This window comes from Passer montanus, unplaced genomic scaffold, assembly GCF_014805655.1.
Source record: "Passer montanus isolate IOZ18808 unplaced genomic scaffold, ASM1480565v1 scaffold67, whole genome shotgun sequence".
Classification (NCBI taxonomy): domain Eukaryota; kingdom Metazoa; phylum Chordata; class Aves; order Passeriformes; family Passeridae; genus Passer; species Passer montanus.
Genome location: NW_024371815.1, coordinates 1,540,440 through 1,562,080, shown reverse-complemented (window position 1 = coordinate 1,562,080; position 21,641 = coordinate 1,540,440). Strand labels below are relative to the sequence as shown.

The following is a 21,641-nucleotide window of genomic DNA, read 5'->3' as shown; positions in this document are numbered from 1 at the left end:
TTTCTTTAATTGGAAGTCTGAAGTGCATGAAGGTGAGATTCACTTGCTGCAAGGCTTAGTCTGGTGAACTGGCAAAAACAGGCAAAAAATTGCAAAATCCCTGACTGAAACCACTTAATTTTTGTTGAATGATCTGTTGAAAAAAATGTTGTGGGGCTGGTGTGCTGAAATAGAGTGCAACTAAGCACCCTTGGTTTAATTTTCCGTGCTTTCAGTCATGGGATCCTTTTGGTCATGTCTATAATCCTAAATGTTATAATTTATTTACTTTTTGAAGTATGGTTAAAACTTACTGCTCGTGTTAAAGGATAAATTTTTAATCCAATTTAAAATGCATCTTTTTGTATTTTAGAATTTGAGAAATGAAGAGCAGGTTGCAATAATCCAAGCTGTGACTGTGCTTTCCCTCTGTGAAAAGGTAGAATTCAGTAAATATTTTTCTCTGCTAAAAATTGGCTGTGTCTTCTAAGATACCTCATAACATTGCCAGGGAAGCATGGCTTTTCTGTTCAGGTCATCTCGATTGGAGCATGTATTCTTCCTTACATGAATGTTGGGATTGTGATGTCTTGAGGTAAAGCCAAACTTAAGAAAGAAACCCAGTTTAAAAATAAAAACATGTTTTGGAGATATTCCCTTGGCATAAAGAACTAAAAATCCACTTAACACAAGAGACTCCATTCCCAGAATTGCTGGTGTCCTCTGGGAGCAGTTGTAAGGTGCCCACGGTCCCTTTTGGGCTCATTTCTTTCTGTGGATGACTGAAAAAGCTCACAGTAGTCAGTGGTCCTTTCCTCTGTAAATTAGTGGACATAGAGAAAAAGTAGTTTGCACAAGATAAGTAATCAATCAGGTCACTCATTTCTCTATGGCTGATTCTTTACTTCCAGAGAATATAATCTGTATGTGAAAGGGGTGACGTCTAAAACTAAGACTTGTACATTTCTCTGAAGAAGCTCTGTGCATCCTTTTCATATGTTTCCATTAAATCTTTCCTGATGTATTGTTGAAATTCAGAATCAGATATTTTAAATTAAAAATTGAGCAGTTTTAAAAATTGCCTTAATTGATATAATTTTGATAATCTCCTTACCTAAATGCCATAAAGTAAATAATCTACATTATGTAATTTAATAATCATTAATTTAACTGAATAATCGCTATAAGCAAAATAAAAATGGGGAAGAGGGCTAAAATCCCCATGGTTTTTCACTGTGCTGTGGCATTAAAAGAGAAGGAATTTTAGCACTTCACAACCAAAAAATGAAAGGAGAAGAACCCCACTATAAAAGGCTAAGATATAGACTCCCAAAAATACTGTTTGTGTCTCCTTTGCCCCTTGGTTTGTGAAAAGCTAACAGACATAGAACGTTCAGGATCAACCTTTAGTTTTACGTATCATTTCCATACCTTAAAAAAAAATTAGACCTCTAATTTTTGCAAATAGCCCTTCACTTAATTGAGGGTAGCTGTGACAGATGCTCAGGATTTTCCATTTACACTGATTTGAAAGGTTCAGGATCCTCAAATATCCATGGTGAGGCTTTTCTTAGGAATATTTTCAGCTTGTCACCTTCAAAATGAAGAAAACAAACATGGTGAATATAGAATCCCTGGGGAATATGGTGTTCCTGTTAATTTTTTTTTCTGTAGAAAGCTAACCTGCTAAGCAGATAAAACAAATATCCATTTTTATTCATCAGTCTCTTAAATAATGGGAGGTTTAAAATGAAGTAATGAATTCATATTTCATAAGTTGTAAACTTATGTTTGAAATTTCTTATGTAAATCTTGGGGAAAAAAGCTAGTATATAATTAATTCCTTTGAGTCTGATGTCTAATGAATTCACCAAAACACTAAATTAAAGAGTTGATGTGCAAAGGTTACCAAAAGACTTAAAGCAGATATAAGTAGCCCAGTGTTAGTAAACAAGGCAGTTGAGGAAAGCAATAATTATCAGTGGCAAATCTGCTCTCTGTAAGCTAGTCATGGGTCCTTATTGAAGACCAGTGGGGAAATGAAATTAAATAATTCAGAACTGACCATTCCCATCCATTCCAATAAACTTAAATGGAAATACTAACATAATCCTGGTGACAGTTAGTAATTGAGCAAGAGCCTTGTATCCATGCATTTAGCTATTACAATGTGTAATTTTTACCTTTGGAATGCAATTGCTGTTCTTCATTCTGATTGTTTTGAATGTCACCATAATGATAAGGGATTAGTAGAAGTGACTACAAGAGCTTCCATTTGTCTGTTTTATTTTTCCCTCTACATGACCAATGTTTTACAAGTGAGCCTTTTCCCACAAAGAGTGCAGCAAACTATGCAGAATTAAGTGTTGAGTTTTTCACCTTGTCTTTTGCTTAAATTGCCCTCTGGAAAAATGATGGACTGGAGGCCTGAAGTGAGGTGATGGTTTCAGAAATCAGGCCAACAAGCATTTGAGTAAGAAACAATCAGGTTGATTTTGCCTTCTTGACCCAAGTCTATTTTGTTTCTTGAACTTTACAGGGAAAAACCCCATTTAATTTTCTGTAGGAAAGCAACCTCCACTTGTTAGTCTTTAGTGTGTCTCTGCAGTCCTCCATTCTGCTTGTGCTCTCACAAACTATTTATTTATGTGTGTCTCCAGAGTGAATAGATAGCATGGGAGGAGTATATGCCTGGAAGTGCTGGCAACAAACTTGAAAAATGTTTGGTAGAACCTTTTTCAAAATCTCTGTTAATTTTCTATTTTTTCTCTTCACACTGCTGTAGTGGTTGAAGCAAATAGAGGGGACAGAAGCTGCACTGACACAGAAGATGTTAGACCTGGAGAATGAAAAGGTAAGAAACAAAAGCTAAAAATTCATTTAACTAAAACTCACGTCAAGGGATTGTGCATATATTTCATCCCAGGCAGGTTTGCTGCCTTTCTCTGCTTGACAGAGATGGCTTCATGGTAAAATAGGCAAGTGGTTTCTAGAACAATCTATTGCTTGTATTCTTTGGGGTGAGACAGAACTTTCAAATCTTTATAGAACAAAAATAGCAAAGATGTAGATGAATTAGGGCACAAAGGAATAACTGGAGAGCACATTAACCAAACAGTGTGAAACTGTCTCTGTGCTTTCTTTGTATATTCATTTGTCAGGCAGCAGCATCATCATTTTAATGTTGGGGTCACACTAGTAGAATTAGCAAGGGTATTTCTTTGCTTTCTGGTACTCAGCTTCTGGACAAGCTGTCAAGACCTCTTACTCCAGATGACCTTTCTTGTCCCACAGCCTTCATGCCTAAAGAGGCATGTTTTCTCAAAAAGCAGTTCTGTCTTGAAGAACAAACTGACCTTATTTTTCCCTATGTTGAACAGTTTTAGAAGGAGTGTTTGGCTTTATTGGTTTACCATGCATGCTGTGCTTCAGATCCTCAAATGGTGTTCCAAACACTGATTAATCCTCACCACACCTTTTACAGGTAGATAAATAAGCAGCATTGCATTCATCCTAAAGAATGGGACAATGAGACAGGGAGGTTAAGTGATTTGCCCAGGGCCACTGAAGAAGTGTGTGTTTGAGCCACAAACAAAAATATAAGTGCTGAGACTGTGTTCTCTGTTGAGTGTAACCTGTCATACTGACTGTACTTTAACACAGATAAGATACTTTCCACATTTAGTATTTATTTTTAAGTCTTGTTATGGAAAAATACAAAGGCTTGAGGAAGGGAAAGTGGCCACAAATTCTAGAGTCTTTTGTAAAGAAAAGTGGAAAAAATAGGAGGTTTATAACTTGATATATTATCTTCCCCCTTATTATCTGTGATGTTTTCAAGTCTTACCATGGAAAGCCCTTGCATCTATTTCTTTAGCTCAGCAATCTGAGAATCTGCATCCCTAATGATTGAATCAATGAGTTGAGAAATTATATTCTAGCATGATACTTTTAGAAGGACTGAGCACTGGTGTAGTAGTCCTTGGAACCCATGTTAAGTGTTTGAGGTCCTATTCTTGTTTCCTTCCCTCTTGCTTTCTGCAAGCAGCCTTTGCTATCCCTTTTGAGAAGTAACATGGTCAGAGCAGCTGCATTGCTATTCTGGGGTCTGGTGGAAGCTCTGACCTATTTTATAGTCTCAGACAAATGAATCTACCTCTGTCGTGTCAGACACTTGTAAGAAAGTCAGGACCAGGCCTGTCCTTTGCTGTGCACTCCCAGTGCATGTTGTACAGTTTCATCCTGTACAACAGCCTTGCAGTTGCTGTAATTCATCCATGTCAGAAAATGAGCCACCTGGGTAGCCATGGTGGCATTCAGTTGCATAAACGTGGTATCTAATACTGTATCACATTGTCCAGAGTTCTGGACTCAGAGTTCTGGAGATGCCCACAAAGGGCTGAAAAATATGTCCTACAGGACTTGTTGGAGGCCCTTTCCCTTCAAAACCAGGAGCATGCTTAGAATATGCTGGAGCAGAAGATTCTAAAATGGCTACCATGGCAATAGATGCCCATCTGTTCCCAACCCCATTCCAGCCCCAAGATCAAGGTCTGAGTTAAACTTTGGGTTTGCCTTGAATATTAATTAATAGGTAATTAAAAGAACTCCAAGTTTACAAAATAAATAAATTAAAGTATACAGAGAACAAATAGCACCTTGTTCCTCTGAATCCTCTAATACTGGTCTTATGTTACTACTGTTACCAGTTCTACACTGGCAACTGACATAACAGTTGTCAGAAGTCCACATATATGTCTGATAGCAAAATTTGGCCAAGTAAGTGACTTTGAGGCAATCCCATATCCAGTAAAACTAATCAGAGCAACAGTATTTTAAATTTTTAGTATTGGTAATAAAAGCTGCAATTAGTGATCTTGAGAACCCTAAGCATTTAATTCAGCATTTATTCTATATGTGAAGAAAATGCAAAAGTTTGTTGCTTAGAAAACAGAACTATATAAAATATTAAATTCAGTCAAAGGGCTTTTCTGCTTTTTGTTCTACTACTAATTATTTTGAGTGTGAAAACCTGCTTTGAAAGAAAAGCTAATAAAATTAAGTAACTCTTTGATGTTCTACTTACTGTCATCAAAGCTGGGGAAGATGTCCCTGCCCATGGCAGGGGGGTTGGATCAAGATGATCTTTGAGGTCCCTTCCAACCCAAACCGTTCTATGATTCTGTGATTCAAAACACTCTAAAGGCAACCATTTGAATGTCCACAACTTGCTTGAAACATCATGTTTTTGATACTGAGTTCTACTGAAACCCCAGTCTGTGGGGTTTATATATAATAGCTGTGAAAGTTAAGGAGTTTGACTATTAAGAAGTAAACAATCCATGCAAATCTTAGGTATTTTAAAAACTTCTTCAGCTCTTCAGCTACTCACTCAACCTCTCTGGGCATCACTTCACCTGTTTCAATTCTCCTGCCTGTAGAAGCTGAGGACCGAGATGTTACTTCAGCTTCAGTGACAGGTCACGGGACGGTGCTGCAGAATCCAGCTGTGGCCCTGCATGCTCGGGTTTCCTCCCTAGAAGAACACATTAGACAACAGCAATTAGGGCTTGCCCCATGACTTCCTTAAGGGTAATAGGGTAATAATTCCATGGGATATTTTCATAAAGTGCCCAGTCTTGTGTTTCTCTTTTCCCTCCCTTGGCCCTGTGTCAGGTACAGCTATTGGACCACATGCATGTACCTCCCCACTCACCTTTTGCTGCACTTCTCTCAGGTCCAGGCAGGTTTGTACACTGGTGCAGAGGTCAATGCTCTCTAGGTACAGCTTGTTAATATGATACATAGATTTGAAGTGCTAATATAGTAAATTTGATATTCCAGATATCCTTAGGATGAATGTGGTCATTTGCTATGGGTTTTCTTTTGCTTTCAAGTGGAAGCTTGCATAAAAATGATGGCATTTATGATTCTTCATGAATTAGGATGAAGAACAAACACTCCCTTGTTTTTATTATTGCTCAGGACCTGTTCAGTAAACAGAAGGGTTATTTAGAGGAAGAACTCGACTACAGGAAGCAAGCTCTGGACCAGGCATACATGGTAGGAAAAGAAGAGTCATTAAATTTTTTGTTTGAACAGATCTGATAAAATGCAGGGTTTGTTTGTTGCTTTTTTTTCCCTTTTAATTATAAAAAGGACTCTTTTTTCTTTATATCTTTTTTTTTTGTTTCCTGCCAGACTGGAAATCAACTATTTCTTAAACAAAAGTTTAGGAAATGGATTATAGTACTTACAAGTGTAACATTTTTGCATTGCATTTTTTATTCCGTGATATGCAAACATCTTGTTGGTACATCTGGAAGCTGGTTTATGTATGAAAAAAACCCATGACTGATAAAATACACCAGAAATTACTTAAGAACTTTTCCAGTATTTCTTTTCCTGAAGCATTTGTAAGTATTACTGCTGCTAACCTATCCTAAATCAGGAGTGGCTGTTCTTCCTATGCAATTCCTTCCTGTGTGATCCTATCCAACCTTACCCTTCCTCATTTTCAAAAGGGAAGCTGCAACCTTGCCTTTTCTCAGGCTAAACAACAATGAGGAATTATCCAGGAATTGGTAAAACTACACATGCAACTTTGCTAATAGTGAGACTTTGGAAATCAAAATATAATGTCCTGAAGCAGTATTTATACACTGTAAATGTTTCTTATGTGGAAAATGTTTTCAGAGAAGAAGCAAGGTCTAATGCTCAGAGCAGATAACAGAGATAAAAGCAAGCAGGCACTATTTCTAACACTGTGACCTTGGGCAAGCCATTTAACCTCTCTGTGCAGCTGTTTATTCATCACTAGTATGGATGGAATTACCTACCTCGCAAAGGTGTTATGAGGGCCAAAGGGATGTGGTCAGATGCTCTTGATCCAAGTATTGTTAGTCTGGATGCTGGGTTTTGATAGGATCATGCTAACCCCAGTAATCAAGGAAACACTGCCAGGATTCCTTCCTTTCCTCTTGGGAGTACAATTCTCCACATGAATCTGAAGTTCTCCTGTGTTGTGTGCTTTGCAAAGTACTGCAGTTTTGGTTAGTGCATGAGAATCATGTTAGGAATCTGGCAGACAGCAAGAGATGGATGAGGGATTAGTGTATACAAGTGTTCCTTCCTTCATTGCTTATGGCAACTTGGAGCTAAGCCAGTGACATAGACAGAGCCATGGCTATCAGGTCACTAGGACAACAGAGAGATAGAGTGAGATTTCTGTTCACAATTTTTTCTGTGGTCTTTTTATTTTATAGGATGGCTTAACAATTCAGCTGCAGTTGAAGGAAATTTGTTAGTTTAAGTTAAATTTGTAATGTTCCGCATCAGGATTTGGAGTTTTATCAGGTACTGAATGCAGACCTATCTTCTGAATCTTAAGTGGAAGAACCAATGATTTGCTAGAACAGGACCCATCTCCCAGGTGTCAATCCGTGCCAGGAGGCTGCGTGCACTCTGTGTGGAATGCTCCTCACTGCTCACGCTTGCTGCTTTCTGTCTCTCTGTCTGTGTCCATCCTGCCCTCCCGCCTCAGCCTCCGCTTGCTAGCCTTCTCCTCTAGCTCTTGGTGGGTCGTTTGCTTGCTGGATTCAAACGTCAGCCTGTCTGTGTGTGATTTGGGTTGCATTAGAAAATCCAGGAGCTGGAGGCCACGCTGTATAATGCCCTGCAGCAGGACCCAGGCAGGCGGGCGAGCGAGTCGCTGACGGAAGCGCAGCGGGAGGATTTGCGGGCGGCGGTGGAGAAGGTGCGGCGGCAGATCCTGAGGCAGAGCCGCGAGTTTGACAGCCAGATCTTGCACGAGAGGATGGAGCTGCTGCAGCAGGCCCAGCAGGTAATCCCGGTTCTCTCTCCACCTCCTTGGTGTTGGTGTTACCTCTGTGGTTGCCGCCACTGCCCGTACGACAGCATCGCTTCACCCTCACCTCGTGGAGTTCTGTTCAGTCTGGTCTCTGTACAGCTCCCGTGTCAGGACCTGGTTGTGCTGGGCATGGTGCACACACAGAACAAGTCACTGTCTCACCACAAGGTGCTGTTGCACAACCTTTCATGTGTGAGCAACCACACAGTCTTCCACAGGACTCCAGTGGGAGCTTGGTGCAAGTTTAAGGCCTAAAGTAGAAAAAGTCAGAAGAGTGTAGCAGTCTGAAAGGAGTAAAGGCAGAAACAGTAGTTACAGGAATCTATTTTTTTTTTATTTTTCCCCCCTTTTTATTTATTTTAGCTGTTCATGAACTCTTTTAAATAAAATAAAAAAGGAAGTCTCAGGAAATCTTTTAAGAGGCCATGTACAAGCTTTCACTCCTTTAAATTCATTCAGAAAAGCCTTGTCTGTCCAAACTGCTTCCTGAAGCACAATTATTGACAACTTAAATAGCAAGGTCCTGGTCTATAGAAGTGTGTTAATTATTTAGTATTGGTAGCATTGCTAGTGTTTTTATGCAAATATTCAGTGAAAGAAGAGAGCTGCATGTCTCAGGGTGTTACTATAGCAGAAATAATTGTTTCCAAGGATGTTGTTTCTCCTTTATAGTAGACTCTGGAAATTGTAGGCAGATGTCCTAGATCTTGAGGACTGCTTGGCTACTTTCTGTGCAAGTCTGAAATCACATATTGTAAATGCCAAAATGTGCTATGCAGATGTGTCCAGAACAATGCTATTTCAGGTGCTGATTCAGGTGCTGATTGAGGTGCTGGGGCAAGAACTGCCTTTAGTTTAGTCCAAGCCTCGCTCAAGTTGGCTTCGTAGATGAATAGAGATGAAAATAATGTAATGTGACCCAGCACTGTTGTGATCATCTCCTGTCATCCTGCAGTGGTGGCAAGTCCTTACAGTGCTAGACCTGAGCTCTGAGTTCCAAGAAGTTTCCTCTCTCTACTCCTTGACTCTGTTGTGTTGGTTTGGAATCTGTAACATCGAGAGCAGTAGATGAACTTGTTTAATGGGTTTTTGGCTAGTCTTAGTCATCAGCAATGGTGCACAGAAAGCTGGAGAAGGTAGGTACCAGCTCCCACTAAAAGCATCAGAGAGTAGGGTAAATATATTAAATTGGGTAAATAAGGATGGAGCCAGAAGATATTAGTTTAATATTATTAGTGTAGCTGAAAATTAGTGAGAATGGAGTTTTAGTTAGTCTCTTAGGCAGTCCAATTTCCTAGCCAGACTGTTGGTGTTTCATTCAAAACAATAACAATGCTTTTCAGTTGGGTAAATACTGTTTGTCAATAATATTTAATGGGTATGAATGATATTGTGTGTTGAGTAATGCTTCTGCACCTCAATAATTGTCAATTTCAAAGTTTAACATCAGACTGGGTATAGTTTGGTCCTTTGCTTTCACCAGGAATGAGGTTTGACATACTTTGTGTCCCTTGTTAGAGTGTATTTTTGAAGTACCTGGGCACAGCCTCTAAGCTGAGCTCATGTAATAGTGGCAAATATAAAGAAAAAAATAGGAATAGACTTGTAAAGCGAAACAGTTGTTCCAGAGGACTCAAAATCCATATTTTATGTATATCTAGGGTTTAATTTAGATTTTGTTCTAATTTGTTCCGTGGCCTGATTGCTATCAATTAGAGCACTTTCTATGCACATCTGGAGCACATCTTATGTTATTCCAATTCATGTGTCCACAGATTGCTTCACAACATAAGGTTAAATATGATGAGTGCATAGGAAAACAAAAATGCCAACATAAACATAGCTTCATTAGCCATGGATGTTTATGTACCTGTCTCCAGATCCATTTTTCAGGATGTCATTAGAGTTTCGTGTTGTGCCCATCTCATTAGACATGCTAATGTTACAGCCCTGCAGGACATGTTAAACTGAATTCCACTCCTTAATAAGCATCTAAGTATTTTTAACCCATATTTTTAACCCACACACATACCCTCCTCCCCACACATTCCCTATTAAACAGGAAAAACAAAGGCAAAGATGCTAGTTAATTTGCCTGGGCTATTGGAAGGCTAATTCTCACAGGATTACTTTCATCTCACTAGCAAATGACAGAAGCTGAATTTACACAAATGAAACCCCATATGAGCTGAGACAATCCTAATGAATGGATGAGGCTGCACTAAGTTAAGTACATCTCTGACAAGTACCCTCCTTTCCTCATGTATTTACATGTCCAGGAAAAATTTTGCTGACATTGTGACATCAGCAAGCACCCACTGCACTTTTTCTGGCAAAACAGTTGTCTAGACTTGGCCAGATTTTACAGTCTGCAGTGCCTCTACAGTATGTGCAACTTCTTCCTCTGCTGAAGAGGAGGTTACAGAGAATGACAGGACAACATGACAAGGCTTCATACAGAGTCTCCTTGTTGCAAACACTGTCAAACTTTTCTCTGAAAGAGAAACCATCTACTAAGGACTCCAAATTCTGTGAAACTTTGGAAATTCAATCACTTCAGAAGGTCTGTTACTTTGCTTTCATTACCTTCTGGTCTGCCTGATACAAGGGCTTCAAAAGAACAGCTCTGCTTATCTGGCAGGCTGGCAACAGTTTTCTCTGAGTCAGTTTCTGTGTCATAGAGTGGGAGTTCAAGGAGATCTGGTGATGAAGAAAGAGTTCCTTCCTTCTGCCTATAAATGCTCCTTGACCACATATGCAGTGTGCAGAATTGGGAGGGCATGTAGTGAAAGCTACAGGTTGGTGTGCAAGGTTACATTATGGATTAATTGCTTCATGCAGGAACTTTGAGGATTCAGCATGAGGTGCTGGTTTCACAGAGCTGGTAAATGTCCTTCCTGGGGAATGACTGTCTGAGAGGGACAGGGATGGGCATAAGGAAATGGGTAAATAGCTGCCCAGGTGTGAGCCTGGGCTGCTTTATGTGTTCTTCTTTGTCCAGATGTAAAACTTGAGTTCTTGACCACCAGGTATTGACTTTATTCCAGTGAAATAAATATATCTTAGGAAGTTAAGCTCTGGATTACATTAGTAGGTCCGTTTTTCTTGGGCATGTATAGCACCACATTATTACTGTTCATTAGTATATAAATGGAACCATTCATGTATACCCATTGTGCATTAAGGAAACCAGACCTCTGTGGAGCCAAATTAGACAGACTGTGTGATTAGATCTGCTTGCTAAGGCACACAACACTTTTATTAAACCCAGAGTGCAACATGCAGGTCTGGGGGACAGATCCTCAGCTGAAAAATGTTGGCAGTACTCCCTCTAACTCAGAGAGGGTGCTCTGATTTACACCATCCTCTCTATTTGGAGGAGGTAAAACATGTTAATTAAAAATCTGTCATGAGCAGCTTGTGATATTTGCTTCCAGCAATAGGGCATGTGCGGATGTTGCCATCAGAAAAGTCTCATTGTGCTACAGTGCTATTACAACCTTTTGGAAATCAATGTCTGGTTTATTTTTAGCAGGGCTTAATTTAAAAGTAACATTTCTGCTATAGTCAGTGTAGTGGAATGACTTTACTGCTTTTTGGAAAATATGAAGGTCATTACTAGCAAGTTCTGTTAAGAAGGGTAATTTTTTATGCATATACTTTGAGTCATTTCTAGAGGGAGAGAAAATGTGTTGTGTAGCTATAAAATCCATCTCTGAGAAAATACTTTAAACAGAGCAATACATGTTCCTGAAGTAGTGATATCAACTTCCTAATTAAGCAAAGTAAAAAAAAAAAAAAACAAAAAAAACCCCATAAAACAAAACACCCCAAACAAAAAAAACAGCAGCAGCCCAAAAAGTCCCAGTACAGAAAATCCATACAACATCATGGTTAGTTCACCTTATAAACATATTGTAATCATCTTGTCTTCTAAAACTAATAACTTTTTAAATGTCAAATTATGTTTTATATAAATCAAACAAATTAAAAACCAAAATATATTCCTGTTGGTTTTACTGTAGCTGCTTTTGGAGTATGAAACTGGGGAAAGTCAGCAGAAGCAGGTTTTAAATTAGGATAGATATATTCAAATTGCACTGTTGGCAGTATTCAAACATGAAGAAAATTTATAATATAAATGTAATTCATTCTGATTTAATCTGAAGTTATTTTAAATCCAAAGAGAAGACAGAAAATCCTTGAAGGATATCAGATTGACACACAGTTCCAAAAATGCCTGCTACCAGTCAGAAGGTATATGAAAGACAGATTTTATTAATGTAGTCCAATAATTTCCTAGAGCAGTCTTATCTTTGTATAAAATTGTTAGAAAAAAAGAAAGATAAAAGATAGGTTAGTTCATCGTGTCATCATTTTTTTCCCCTAAGTTGTACTAAGCTGTGCGTTTTCTTTTAACTTGAGTTAGAGTATTCTTGGGTAAAGCTCAGTTTTACAGAATAATTTTACAGATAAAAGAAATAATTACTTTAGTTCTAGACCTGAATATGACATCTGTGAACTGCTGAACTCATCCAAGTCCAGCTTTAAATAGTTGGAATATAGCTGTAAAAATTTTAACTATGTTTTCATTAAACTAGGGCATTTACTTTTGTGACCAGATTGGATTATTCGACAGTAAGAAGAGCAGAAATGACCACTTTATTTGCATGTTTTACTAGAAGGAGGCAAATCTTTAGGACAGAGCAGGTACTGACCTTTAAGTGTCGCTCCATAGAGAAAGATTCACTGCTGGTGTGGTGCCTCGGGGGCTGCTTCTCATGGACACTGAGGAAAAGTCAGAAGCACCAATGTCCTTTTTCATCCTGAAATATCAAAATATTGCTTGAACTTGAGAAAAAAAACAAGTAATTTTCTTCACTAAATTCCTTAGTTCTTTTTCTGACCAGCAGTTTTTTCTGAGGGCACAGCTCTTCTGGCTCAAAGGCCAAGCTAAGCTATGGCAAATGCCATTGCTCCATGAATTCTCCCTGCTCTCCTCTATACGGACAACTTTTCCATGCTGGGAGAGCAGTTTGTTTACAAATCCCAAGGGTTGGATGCCACCATATCTATAGTACCATATTGGCTCAGCTATTTATGATAGATATTTGTTTGGAGGGGGTGGTGGTTGGTGTTTATTTCTCACCAATAAGGAGAATTATTAAGGTTTGTGATGGGAACACTTTTGGGGTGGGAGAGAGGGAGAGAGAGGATTCTGTGCTCAGTGTACCTCATTGATAGGCACAAGGAGGTGTTGTCTTAAATCTGTCTTTTCTGGCACAATGTTTTGTGGAAGAGAGGACAAGTTAAAAACAACCCCTCCTCTGCCATGTTGCCTTGTGCCAGAGAGGCTGGCTTGGTCAAAAACTCACAGCTGTGTCACACAATTTACAAATTAGGTGAAGTATTACTATAAACCTTGGTATAATAATAACTGGGGAGGCTCCGATAATTTTTCCTCCAAAACTACCTAGATTTAATCATATAATGTTTTTATTTTGAATCTCAAAGATTAAGGTGCTAGCTGTTTGCTTACAATATGCAGATGTATACATAGGGTAACCACTGATTTTTCTCTTTTTTTTTGTCCTTTAGTATTAATGGTCTGTAGTTTCTTGTTTAAAATATAATAGATTACTGTTGATAATCTGATTTTTATATTCATGAATCGCTCTTAAAAGCATCTGATATACCACAGCTGTATAACTGTCATCAATATTCATCAAGCACATCATGACTAGGCTAATCATGGTTGACCTGTGGTATTGATTTGTCATGCAGGAGTGAGCATGGAGTCTTTCAGCACATTATTGCTGCTATAATGACAATATCACAATAAACTTCTGTAATTTCCCACAGCTGACATGCCTGGCAGATGAGGGCTAATTTTAGTCATTTCTGTATGTTCATCTTACAGTGTTTCCCTCTGTATGTTTTCTTCATATAGTCTTCAACTGTGTCTGCTTTGCTTGTTGCTTTAGTGATGCTACTTGTCTGAATAAGTGGTGATAGCAGGACTGCTGTACCTAAAAAAATACACCTGAAAGGTCTGTTCTAAACAATGTCTGATTGAGGTTCTACTCAAAGTAAGAGCAACTGTATGCCTTGCAATAACATTAGTATCAAGAAAACTCTTATCTGAAATTTAAATGCTGAAATCCTCTCATCTGAAATCCTGAATACCCTCATTCTTAGGAAAAGCCAGTGGGAGCTGAGGAAAGGCAAGGTTAAAAGAGAAAGTATGGGAAGATTGTTACAGAAGTTAAGGATAAGTGTATTTTCATATGCCAAATTACCTACATGGGCATTTGTTATTTAAATATCTGAATGTAAAATAATCTTTAATGATAAATTTAATGATAAATACTACATTATGCTTCTGTAGGGCTTTTTTTCCCTGTCCAATAATGCCTAGGCTGTCACAGAGTCAGTTTTAACATGTGGAATGTGTTTTGTCTTCTGAGGCTACATAGACTTAGCATAGCCATTCTGTGTAAATATAAATCTAATATGACTTAAATTATTGTTTTTTCCTAATGAAAAGCAATAGAATTGTTGATATTCTTCTGTTAGATATCAGTGTATGTTGTTGCATAAATTAAAAGATTAATCAAGTTTACTAATAAATACTACATACATATAGCAATTTGTACCAGATTATAACAGATAGTTATTTGGGGCTGAATGCATTTATAAAATTCACTGGTTTAGAAGTTCAAATGTGACTGAATACATATGCTGAGAAATGCATCAGTGCAGCTGCTAAAAGGTTCATTCTTCTCAGAAAGGCTAATAAGGAAACTACAGATGCATAATAAAGATTAAAAAGAACAAATCTCCTACATCAGTAACTATTAATTTGATTATAATTAGACTGCAGAACAGAGAAAAGAATGAAATTTTTACCTGCTATGCAAACAAAATAATGGTTGAGAATCAGAGAGGTACAATCCATCCAAAATGATCTTATTATTATCATATGCAACTGGCTGAAATTTACATTAAGTTTTCATTCATGAAGTAAAATAAGATGTCAACAAAACCAGCTTAAATTAATGCTGTTGCAGTGGCATTTTTGTTTCCCTATGACTATTATGGAAAATAACATTCTAGGAATATGGGATTAAAGGAAACATTTGGATTTCTGAATACACGTCCCTTCCAGCAGCAGATCAACAGCTTGAGTAATGCATGTGACAATTGCCTATGCAAATTGTATTGTTAAAACACTACATGCTTTTAAACAGCTGTTAAAATGCATTGGATTTCAAAAAAGCCCAAGAAAAGAATGTGTTTATCCATCACTTTAGTGATTTGAATAATAGCTAAAGGCAAGTCAGTTTATATTCATCTTTGTTTAAATTTGCACATGTAACACAGTTATGCCATTCATACTACTGAAGATCTTACATACCTGTGTCTTAACAGTGAGGAGAATCTTCTTAAAATAATGATGTAATGAAACAATATTGATTCTTCCCTCTATCAGATTGATAAAATATTTCCCATGCTAAATTTTGCTGTAGAATGAGAGACCTTCTGGATCATAAGATGGCTTCAGAGATTCAAAACGTGGTTCATGTCAGCTGTAGCCTGTCCATGGTGCCTGTCCTGTGAAAGGACATTAACCTGAACCTTCCCAACATTTCAGGGCCAGGCTCTAAGCAGCTTAGCAAATCCTTCTTTGTCTGCTTTGTGCTAAAATTATCAAATTGTTTTCTTGGATTTGCTGGTGAATATAAATCCAATAAGAGTGTGTCACAGGAACTGTTAAGGTGATTTCTAACCCCCCTCATCAGTACATTCCTGTATTTTCACAAGTGCAGTAGCATGGCAAGGAGCATATTTTGCAGCTAGATTAATTGATGTTCTTGGTGTTGCTGTAAGCAAAACAGTACATTCATATGGATGGCTCTTTACTTACCTATTTAGGGAACAAGAACATCAGTTCTACAGTTTGACACCTACATAAAGGATGATGTGGTGATCATTGTCTGAAAGACAAAATTTGTCATGAAAGTTCTTTTTCTGATCGATTTTTCCCCATTTCACAAAGCTTCTTGAGGATTTGAAGCCACCCAAGGTGTTGGCTCAGGACTGTGAATGTCTGACCAGCCCTGTGGGTAAATCGGAAAGGACAGAAGGCTTGGATGAAGAAATTCACTTCATGTAGTCTGTATCACTGCCCAATAGAGAGAAAATGCAGAAATTCTCAGTCTATGTGTGTAACTAAAAAGGCAGCTGGGACATCAAGTAAAAAACAAAAGGAATCTGTGAAAGGCACCATGTAATTGTAGAGTGACACAGTCCATTTCTCACCAGAACTTGAGGCAGCTTGAAAGACAATTTTAATCAAATGAGGAAGTGCACACATTTTGGCTGCTTGGGGAGGAAATCTGGACCTGGCATTTAAGTGCAGTGGGGCATTTCTGTACATCTCAGATCAATTTTCTTTCTTTGTATTGCTGAGGTTCCTCCCATATCTAAATTTATGAGGAGTCATTACAGGGCTGAAATGTTGCCTCCAGTATAAAAATGATAGCTCTGAGATTGCAATCTAGGGCTCACTGAACTCAGACTAAGGATTTCCATTTATTTCAGTGCTCCTTTACAAGGGGAGCAGTATTAATGGGAATGGTACTTAATGTAGATGGATTGCTATTAAAGCACATGCTGGGCACTCATACTTCATGTGTTCTGTGTGGGAATGTCATTAACCTTCTTCTTTTTAAATGGAGGAATATTGTCATTTTGGCCAAAGCACAAGCTGAGTCTTCTAAGCCTGTGTTACTGAAATGTCTCTATTAGTGAAAGTAGAGTAATATTTTCAGGCACACATCCACCATCATGCTGCTTGCATTTTGCCTAAACTTTGATTCCTCAGACTTCCCAGAGATGTGGCTTGCAACCTTGGGGTTGCAGTATAAGCATGGTACAAATAACAGAAATTTGCCTTTTGAAATCAGTACCTAGCTGGTTCTTTACTGGAAGTGTACTAATATGATTTCATTGGACTCTTTGTCTTCAATTCAGTTTTGAATACTCTTTTATCCTTCTTGTTGCATTCTTTACAAGGGAGTAATGACAATAATCAATATATTGCATCCAGGGTTATCTAGCCTCTTGCTGAGTTTGGATGCAGATTGATTATTGTCATTACTCCCTTGTACAAGGGTGCAACAAGGGTGCTGGAAATCTTCCAGCTATCAGGAAAATTGAGCTGTAGGTGCAGGGATATGTGAATTGGTCCCACCAAGGCCAGCTGAGGTACCATACTGCCTATAAAACAATGCTTCTATTAAATTTAGACACTCCCACTCTGCAGGAAGGTCAGACCTGCTGGGAGTAGGAATCTGTAGTCCCATTTTGGTGGCTCAGTCCTCTGCTACTCAAGAAAGGAAGAGCTGACTTATCCTTATTTCCCTGACAGTACTGGAAGGCATTTGTCATCCCAGTTTACCAAAGGCAATTGCTTAAGTGAGTCACTGGACTTCAAGAAGTGGATCCTGTTTCCCAGAAAAATGAAGTTTCCATCATGAGGTGAAAGGAAATGGAGGGTTATGAGCATTTATGAGGAATCTTCTGCGTGTTAATTCTACTACTGAAAAAAGTCAAATATCTTGCTTTTGGGGCAGTTGGACAGCCCTTTGTGTTTGGGATCTCTCCAGGAATTAACTTGGAGAGGTCTGCAGTCAGTGAACATATAAATTATATAGGTGTGGTTGACTGATGGTAAACATCCCTTTTATGACTCTGTTAGTAACAATGTCATGTGTAGTGCCTACATTAGGGGCAGTCTTTGCCTGTCTTGGCATTGCAGACTTCCAAAGGAAATGTGTACTTTAGCTGCCTGACCCATCTGGATGTGCTCTCCCTTACCTAATTGTTAGCATTTTTAGGCTGTTACATCTGTGCCTCCTACCTTTGTACATGTGCTGCATGTGTAACAATTACGAAGAAAAATTCTATAATGGAACTCAAAAGTCTGTTCAAATGACAATTAAGTAATAAGTAAGGCACCGCGAGCATCTTTTTTTCTGCGGCTGTTGGGCAGTGGAGTGTATCTGTGGGCTGAGCCCCCCTCCTGGCAGAGCTGCAGCTGCTGCTGAGATACCCTGGCCAGCAGAGCCATCTGCTGATAGCTCTGCACAGGGAGCTCCTCAGCCCTGGCTGCACCGTGCCTGCCTGGCAGCGCTTACTCAGAAGGGGCAGCAAACTCCCTGCTAGTGGAAGAATGATTTATTTATTGAGCAGGTGCCTGCCGTGCTGAAATGGGGGCTGGTCCAACCCTCTTTCAACACTCAGGGAAGCTCCATGCAGGGAGCATTTGCAAAGGCACCATCTATTATCCAGAACTTTTGTGATGAGTTTTTATTTGCTATTGTAACAAAATCAATGAGAAACAAATATTCATTATTTTGGCATGTTGGTTTTGGATGCAGGCAAGGTGGACAGTGTTAGGAGTCCATCCCTTATGTTTACTCTCCTCTCTTCCATGGTTGCATTCCCATTTCCCTGTTTTTGCCTGACTGTGGCTCTTTGTTTGCCTACAGTAACTCCATTGTATGGCCCCGTGATTTGACTACACGGGGTTATTCTCATGAATCCTGTCAGTCCCAGAAAAGGTGCACTCCTGTGGCTGAGGGGCAGCTATTAGCTGCAGGAACACAGGAATTGCTAGAACCCAGCAGAGCACTGCTCTGCATTGTCCCTAATGCTCACTCTGACTGTGACCAAGCTAGGGACTCCAAAGGAAACACAAACACTCTGCTGGACTCAGGTTTGCTATCAATATTTCCTACCCCTCTCTTTTTAAAAAAGGAAATAAAGAGAAGAACAGCCTGCGGCTTTCTTTTCAGCTGAGACTTATCAAAGTTTTGAGAGCAAAATAGAGTTGATTTTGTTGCTTCCTCACAGGTTTTTTTTTTTGGTGCTGTTGAAAATATACTGGATTTGCAAGGTTACTGCAAGCCATGTAGAGCTGAATGCATCTTTTATAGCACAATTGTTACCACTCTATACCACATAGCAGGAAAAGCTCAACTTAATGATCATCAATTTATATTCTGAAACATAAAATATGTAGAATTTCATGATAACCATGAAATAGTTCTGCATTATTTGTTGTCACAGTCACACTTTTGCGAACATAAACAAATCAGAATATACTGAAAGCATTTAATCAAGTGTTGAAATCTGAGAGTGAGTCCACAGTTTCTTGATTGGTAATTCTTGCAAATTAAAGGAACAGAAAGATGTAAAGGCTTATATTGAATCTCAAACAGTCCTGCCTTCATCTTAATTGGTATCTCTAACTTTTATGTAATTTCCTTCTCAGTAATTAAATATAGCCTTTGACAGATGAACATGTCTCGCTACTTCTAGGAGACACTTTTTTGTTACAGCTATGATTATTTACCTTACATTTAAAGTTGTATTTTGGAAATTGTTGTCTTTGTGATCAAGATAATGCAGTAAATGCAGATAGGGACAATAAGAGAAAATTATTCTTTTTAGGTGTTAAATGCTATGGCTTTCTCTACAGTTAAATGGAAATACATGACTAAATAATATTTTTCAGGGTATATAAATAGCTGAGCTATGCTGGTTATCTTCCAGTGCTGTCCCTGAGCAATCACAGGATATTCATGGGGATAGCTACACCCACTTCATCCTCCTGGATAATCCTCCAGGGGAAAGCAAGTAAACAGCTAGGAGCAAACAACCCCAAGCTTTGATACCTGATGAACAGTTCCATCCCAAAGTTGTCTTTTAAAACAAATTTTGACCTGTCGAGATTTGGACTCTTTAATTTCTGCAGCAAAGAAGTTAGTTACAAAATTTTACTCATTGGCAGCAAAAGTATTCTGTCACTGTGATTTCCACTCATATGAGAGGAATACAAACTGTTTGAACAATCACCTGCCTTCAGCACCAGGTCTGGAGCAGCTCTGAGCACACATTTGTACACACCAGTGTACAAATGCATCCAGCCTGTGCAGGGCAGCAGCAGTGCCCCGTGGCTGTTATCAGAACCTTCCCAGGCACAACCCAGAGAGGTGATAAGCAGTACAGCACTACAGCAGGCAGGAAATGCAAGAAGTGGCCACTACTGAGCAGTGGATTCTAATGCACAATCAGGTAATCAAGCCCCATGGCAGGAACAGGAGCCTGCTGATGCCTGGCTGAACAGCACTAAGAGCTGTAAATTCAGTCTAGTACATCCCAATTGAACCTGGTGTTATCCCAAACCCTTCAGCCCCACACTGGGCACCAAACAGAGCTCCTGTGGTTTCACCACCTCTGGCAGCCAAGCCCCACACAGCCACCCCCTCCCTCCCCAGCAGGATCAGGAAAGAATTGGAGGAGTAAACGAGAAAACTCATGGGTTGAGATAAAGACAGTTTGATAGGGAAAGCAAAAGCTGCACAGAGAAGCCAAACAAAAGAAGACATTAATTCACTACTTCCCATGAGCAGGAAGGTGTTCGGCCATCTCCAGAAGAGCAGGGACCATCACCTATAACAGGGACTTAAAACACCACCATTCCAAATGTTCCCCTCTTTCCACCTTCTTCCTCCCACTTTATATACTGAGCATGATGTCACTTGGTCTGCATTATCCCATTTGTCAGTTTGGGTCACCTGTCCTGGCTGTGCCTCCTCCCAGCCTCCCAGTCACCTCCAACTTTCCTGCCAGAGGGGAGTATGAAAAGCAAAGACCTTGGCTCTGTGTAAGCTCTGCTCAGCAATAACAAAAACATCTCCATATTATCAACCCTGTGTTCAGCACAAATCCAAAACACAGCTCCCCCCCTCCCACTGTGAAAAAAGTTAACTCTCCCCCAGCCAAAACCAGCAGTCTGCCTTACTGTTACCAATCTAGTTGTTTTGAGGGTTGTTTTTGCTGATTTTCACTCCTAAGAAATTAAATCATTTATGTATTCCTTTCAGCTAGGAGGTTGTCTTTGTATTTTAAATTATTTTAAAGAAAGTATATGTCTCTGCACCTTGAAACTATTATCTTTCATCTCCCAAAATTTAACAGTTATTATGGGAAAAAAGAAATTGGAAAATAGAAGCCTCAGCCCTTTTTTTAGAACTGTTCTGAATAGTTGGAGAAAATAGCCGGATAGCTATAATCTTGAAAAGATGAAAAATTCATGAGGGAGTAATAACATCTCGATTTTTACTTGATTAACAGAATTCCCAAATCCTAAAAATGCCATCTTATCCTAATTAACTTGTTCTTTTAGAGAGGAACACTTGCTCTAAACCCTGAGGTGAGAAAGCCACCAGATGTTCTGTGGCCTTTTTATATTCTTTTTTTTTCTAAGGGCAGAATCTCAGGAGTTATTGAAAAATACCTTTACATGATAAATCTTGAAAATGAAAATGATATTTTAAAAATTTGCTTCTCTCCACTTATCTTGCTACGGTCAAATTTTACCTCAGAGCATCAGAGCACAACCCCCAGAGAATTGAAATCTGTCAGTCAGGTCTGAGATGTGGTTAGAAGCAGGAATCAGCACAACTGTAGTGAGTAGGAGAGAAACAGGAGTCTAACCTGATGGATTAGAGATCTTGGGGGTGATTCCAACTGCCTGCTTCTCATCCCATGGTTTTTCACAGTGATTGTAACATTCCTGCTACATGCAGTATATGAAGATGATCACTTGGGAGATAGGCTTGCCTTGAATGGGGCATAGATGAGCTATAAATCAATTTAAATGGAATAGAGGAAAAGTGAAATTAATACAGCTGTGCTTGAGGCATTTGTGATTCTCAGC

General features: G+C 39.0%; 1 protein-coding gene and 1 long non-coding RNA gene across 3 annotated transcripts in view; one reads left to right on the top strand and one right to left on the bottom strand.

Moving 5' to 3' along the window:
* Window positions 1-21,641, top strand: part of JAKMIP1 (janus kinase and microtubule interacting protein 1) — a 139,940-nt gene that overhangs the window by 111,422 nt on the left and 6,877 nt on the right. Inside the window, exons 18-21 of one of the 2 annotated variants that reach the window (XM_039728855.1) lie at window positions 353-418; window positions 2,765-2,833; window positions 5,965-6,042; window positions 7,619-7,822. In XM_039728855.1, the coding sequence (XP_039584789.1) occupies window positions 353-418; window positions 2,765-2,833; window positions 5,965-6,042; window positions 7,619-7,822 (417 nt within the window). Of the gene's footprint in view, window positions 1-352; window positions 419-2,764; window positions 2,834-5,964; window positions 6,043-6,305; window positions 6,336-7,618; window positions 7,823-21,641 lie in introns of those variants that run through there. The other variant, XM_039728857.1, reaches the window with a different exon arrangement.
* Window positions 1,450-5,940, bottom strand: LOC120511579. Its single transcript, XR_005629766.1, has 3 exons — window positions 5,696-5,940; window positions 5,397-5,515; window positions 1,450-1,573 (listed from the first exon to the last, which is right to left on the bottom strand). It is a non-coding gene; the product is annotated as an uncharacterized LOC120511579 (long non-coding RNA).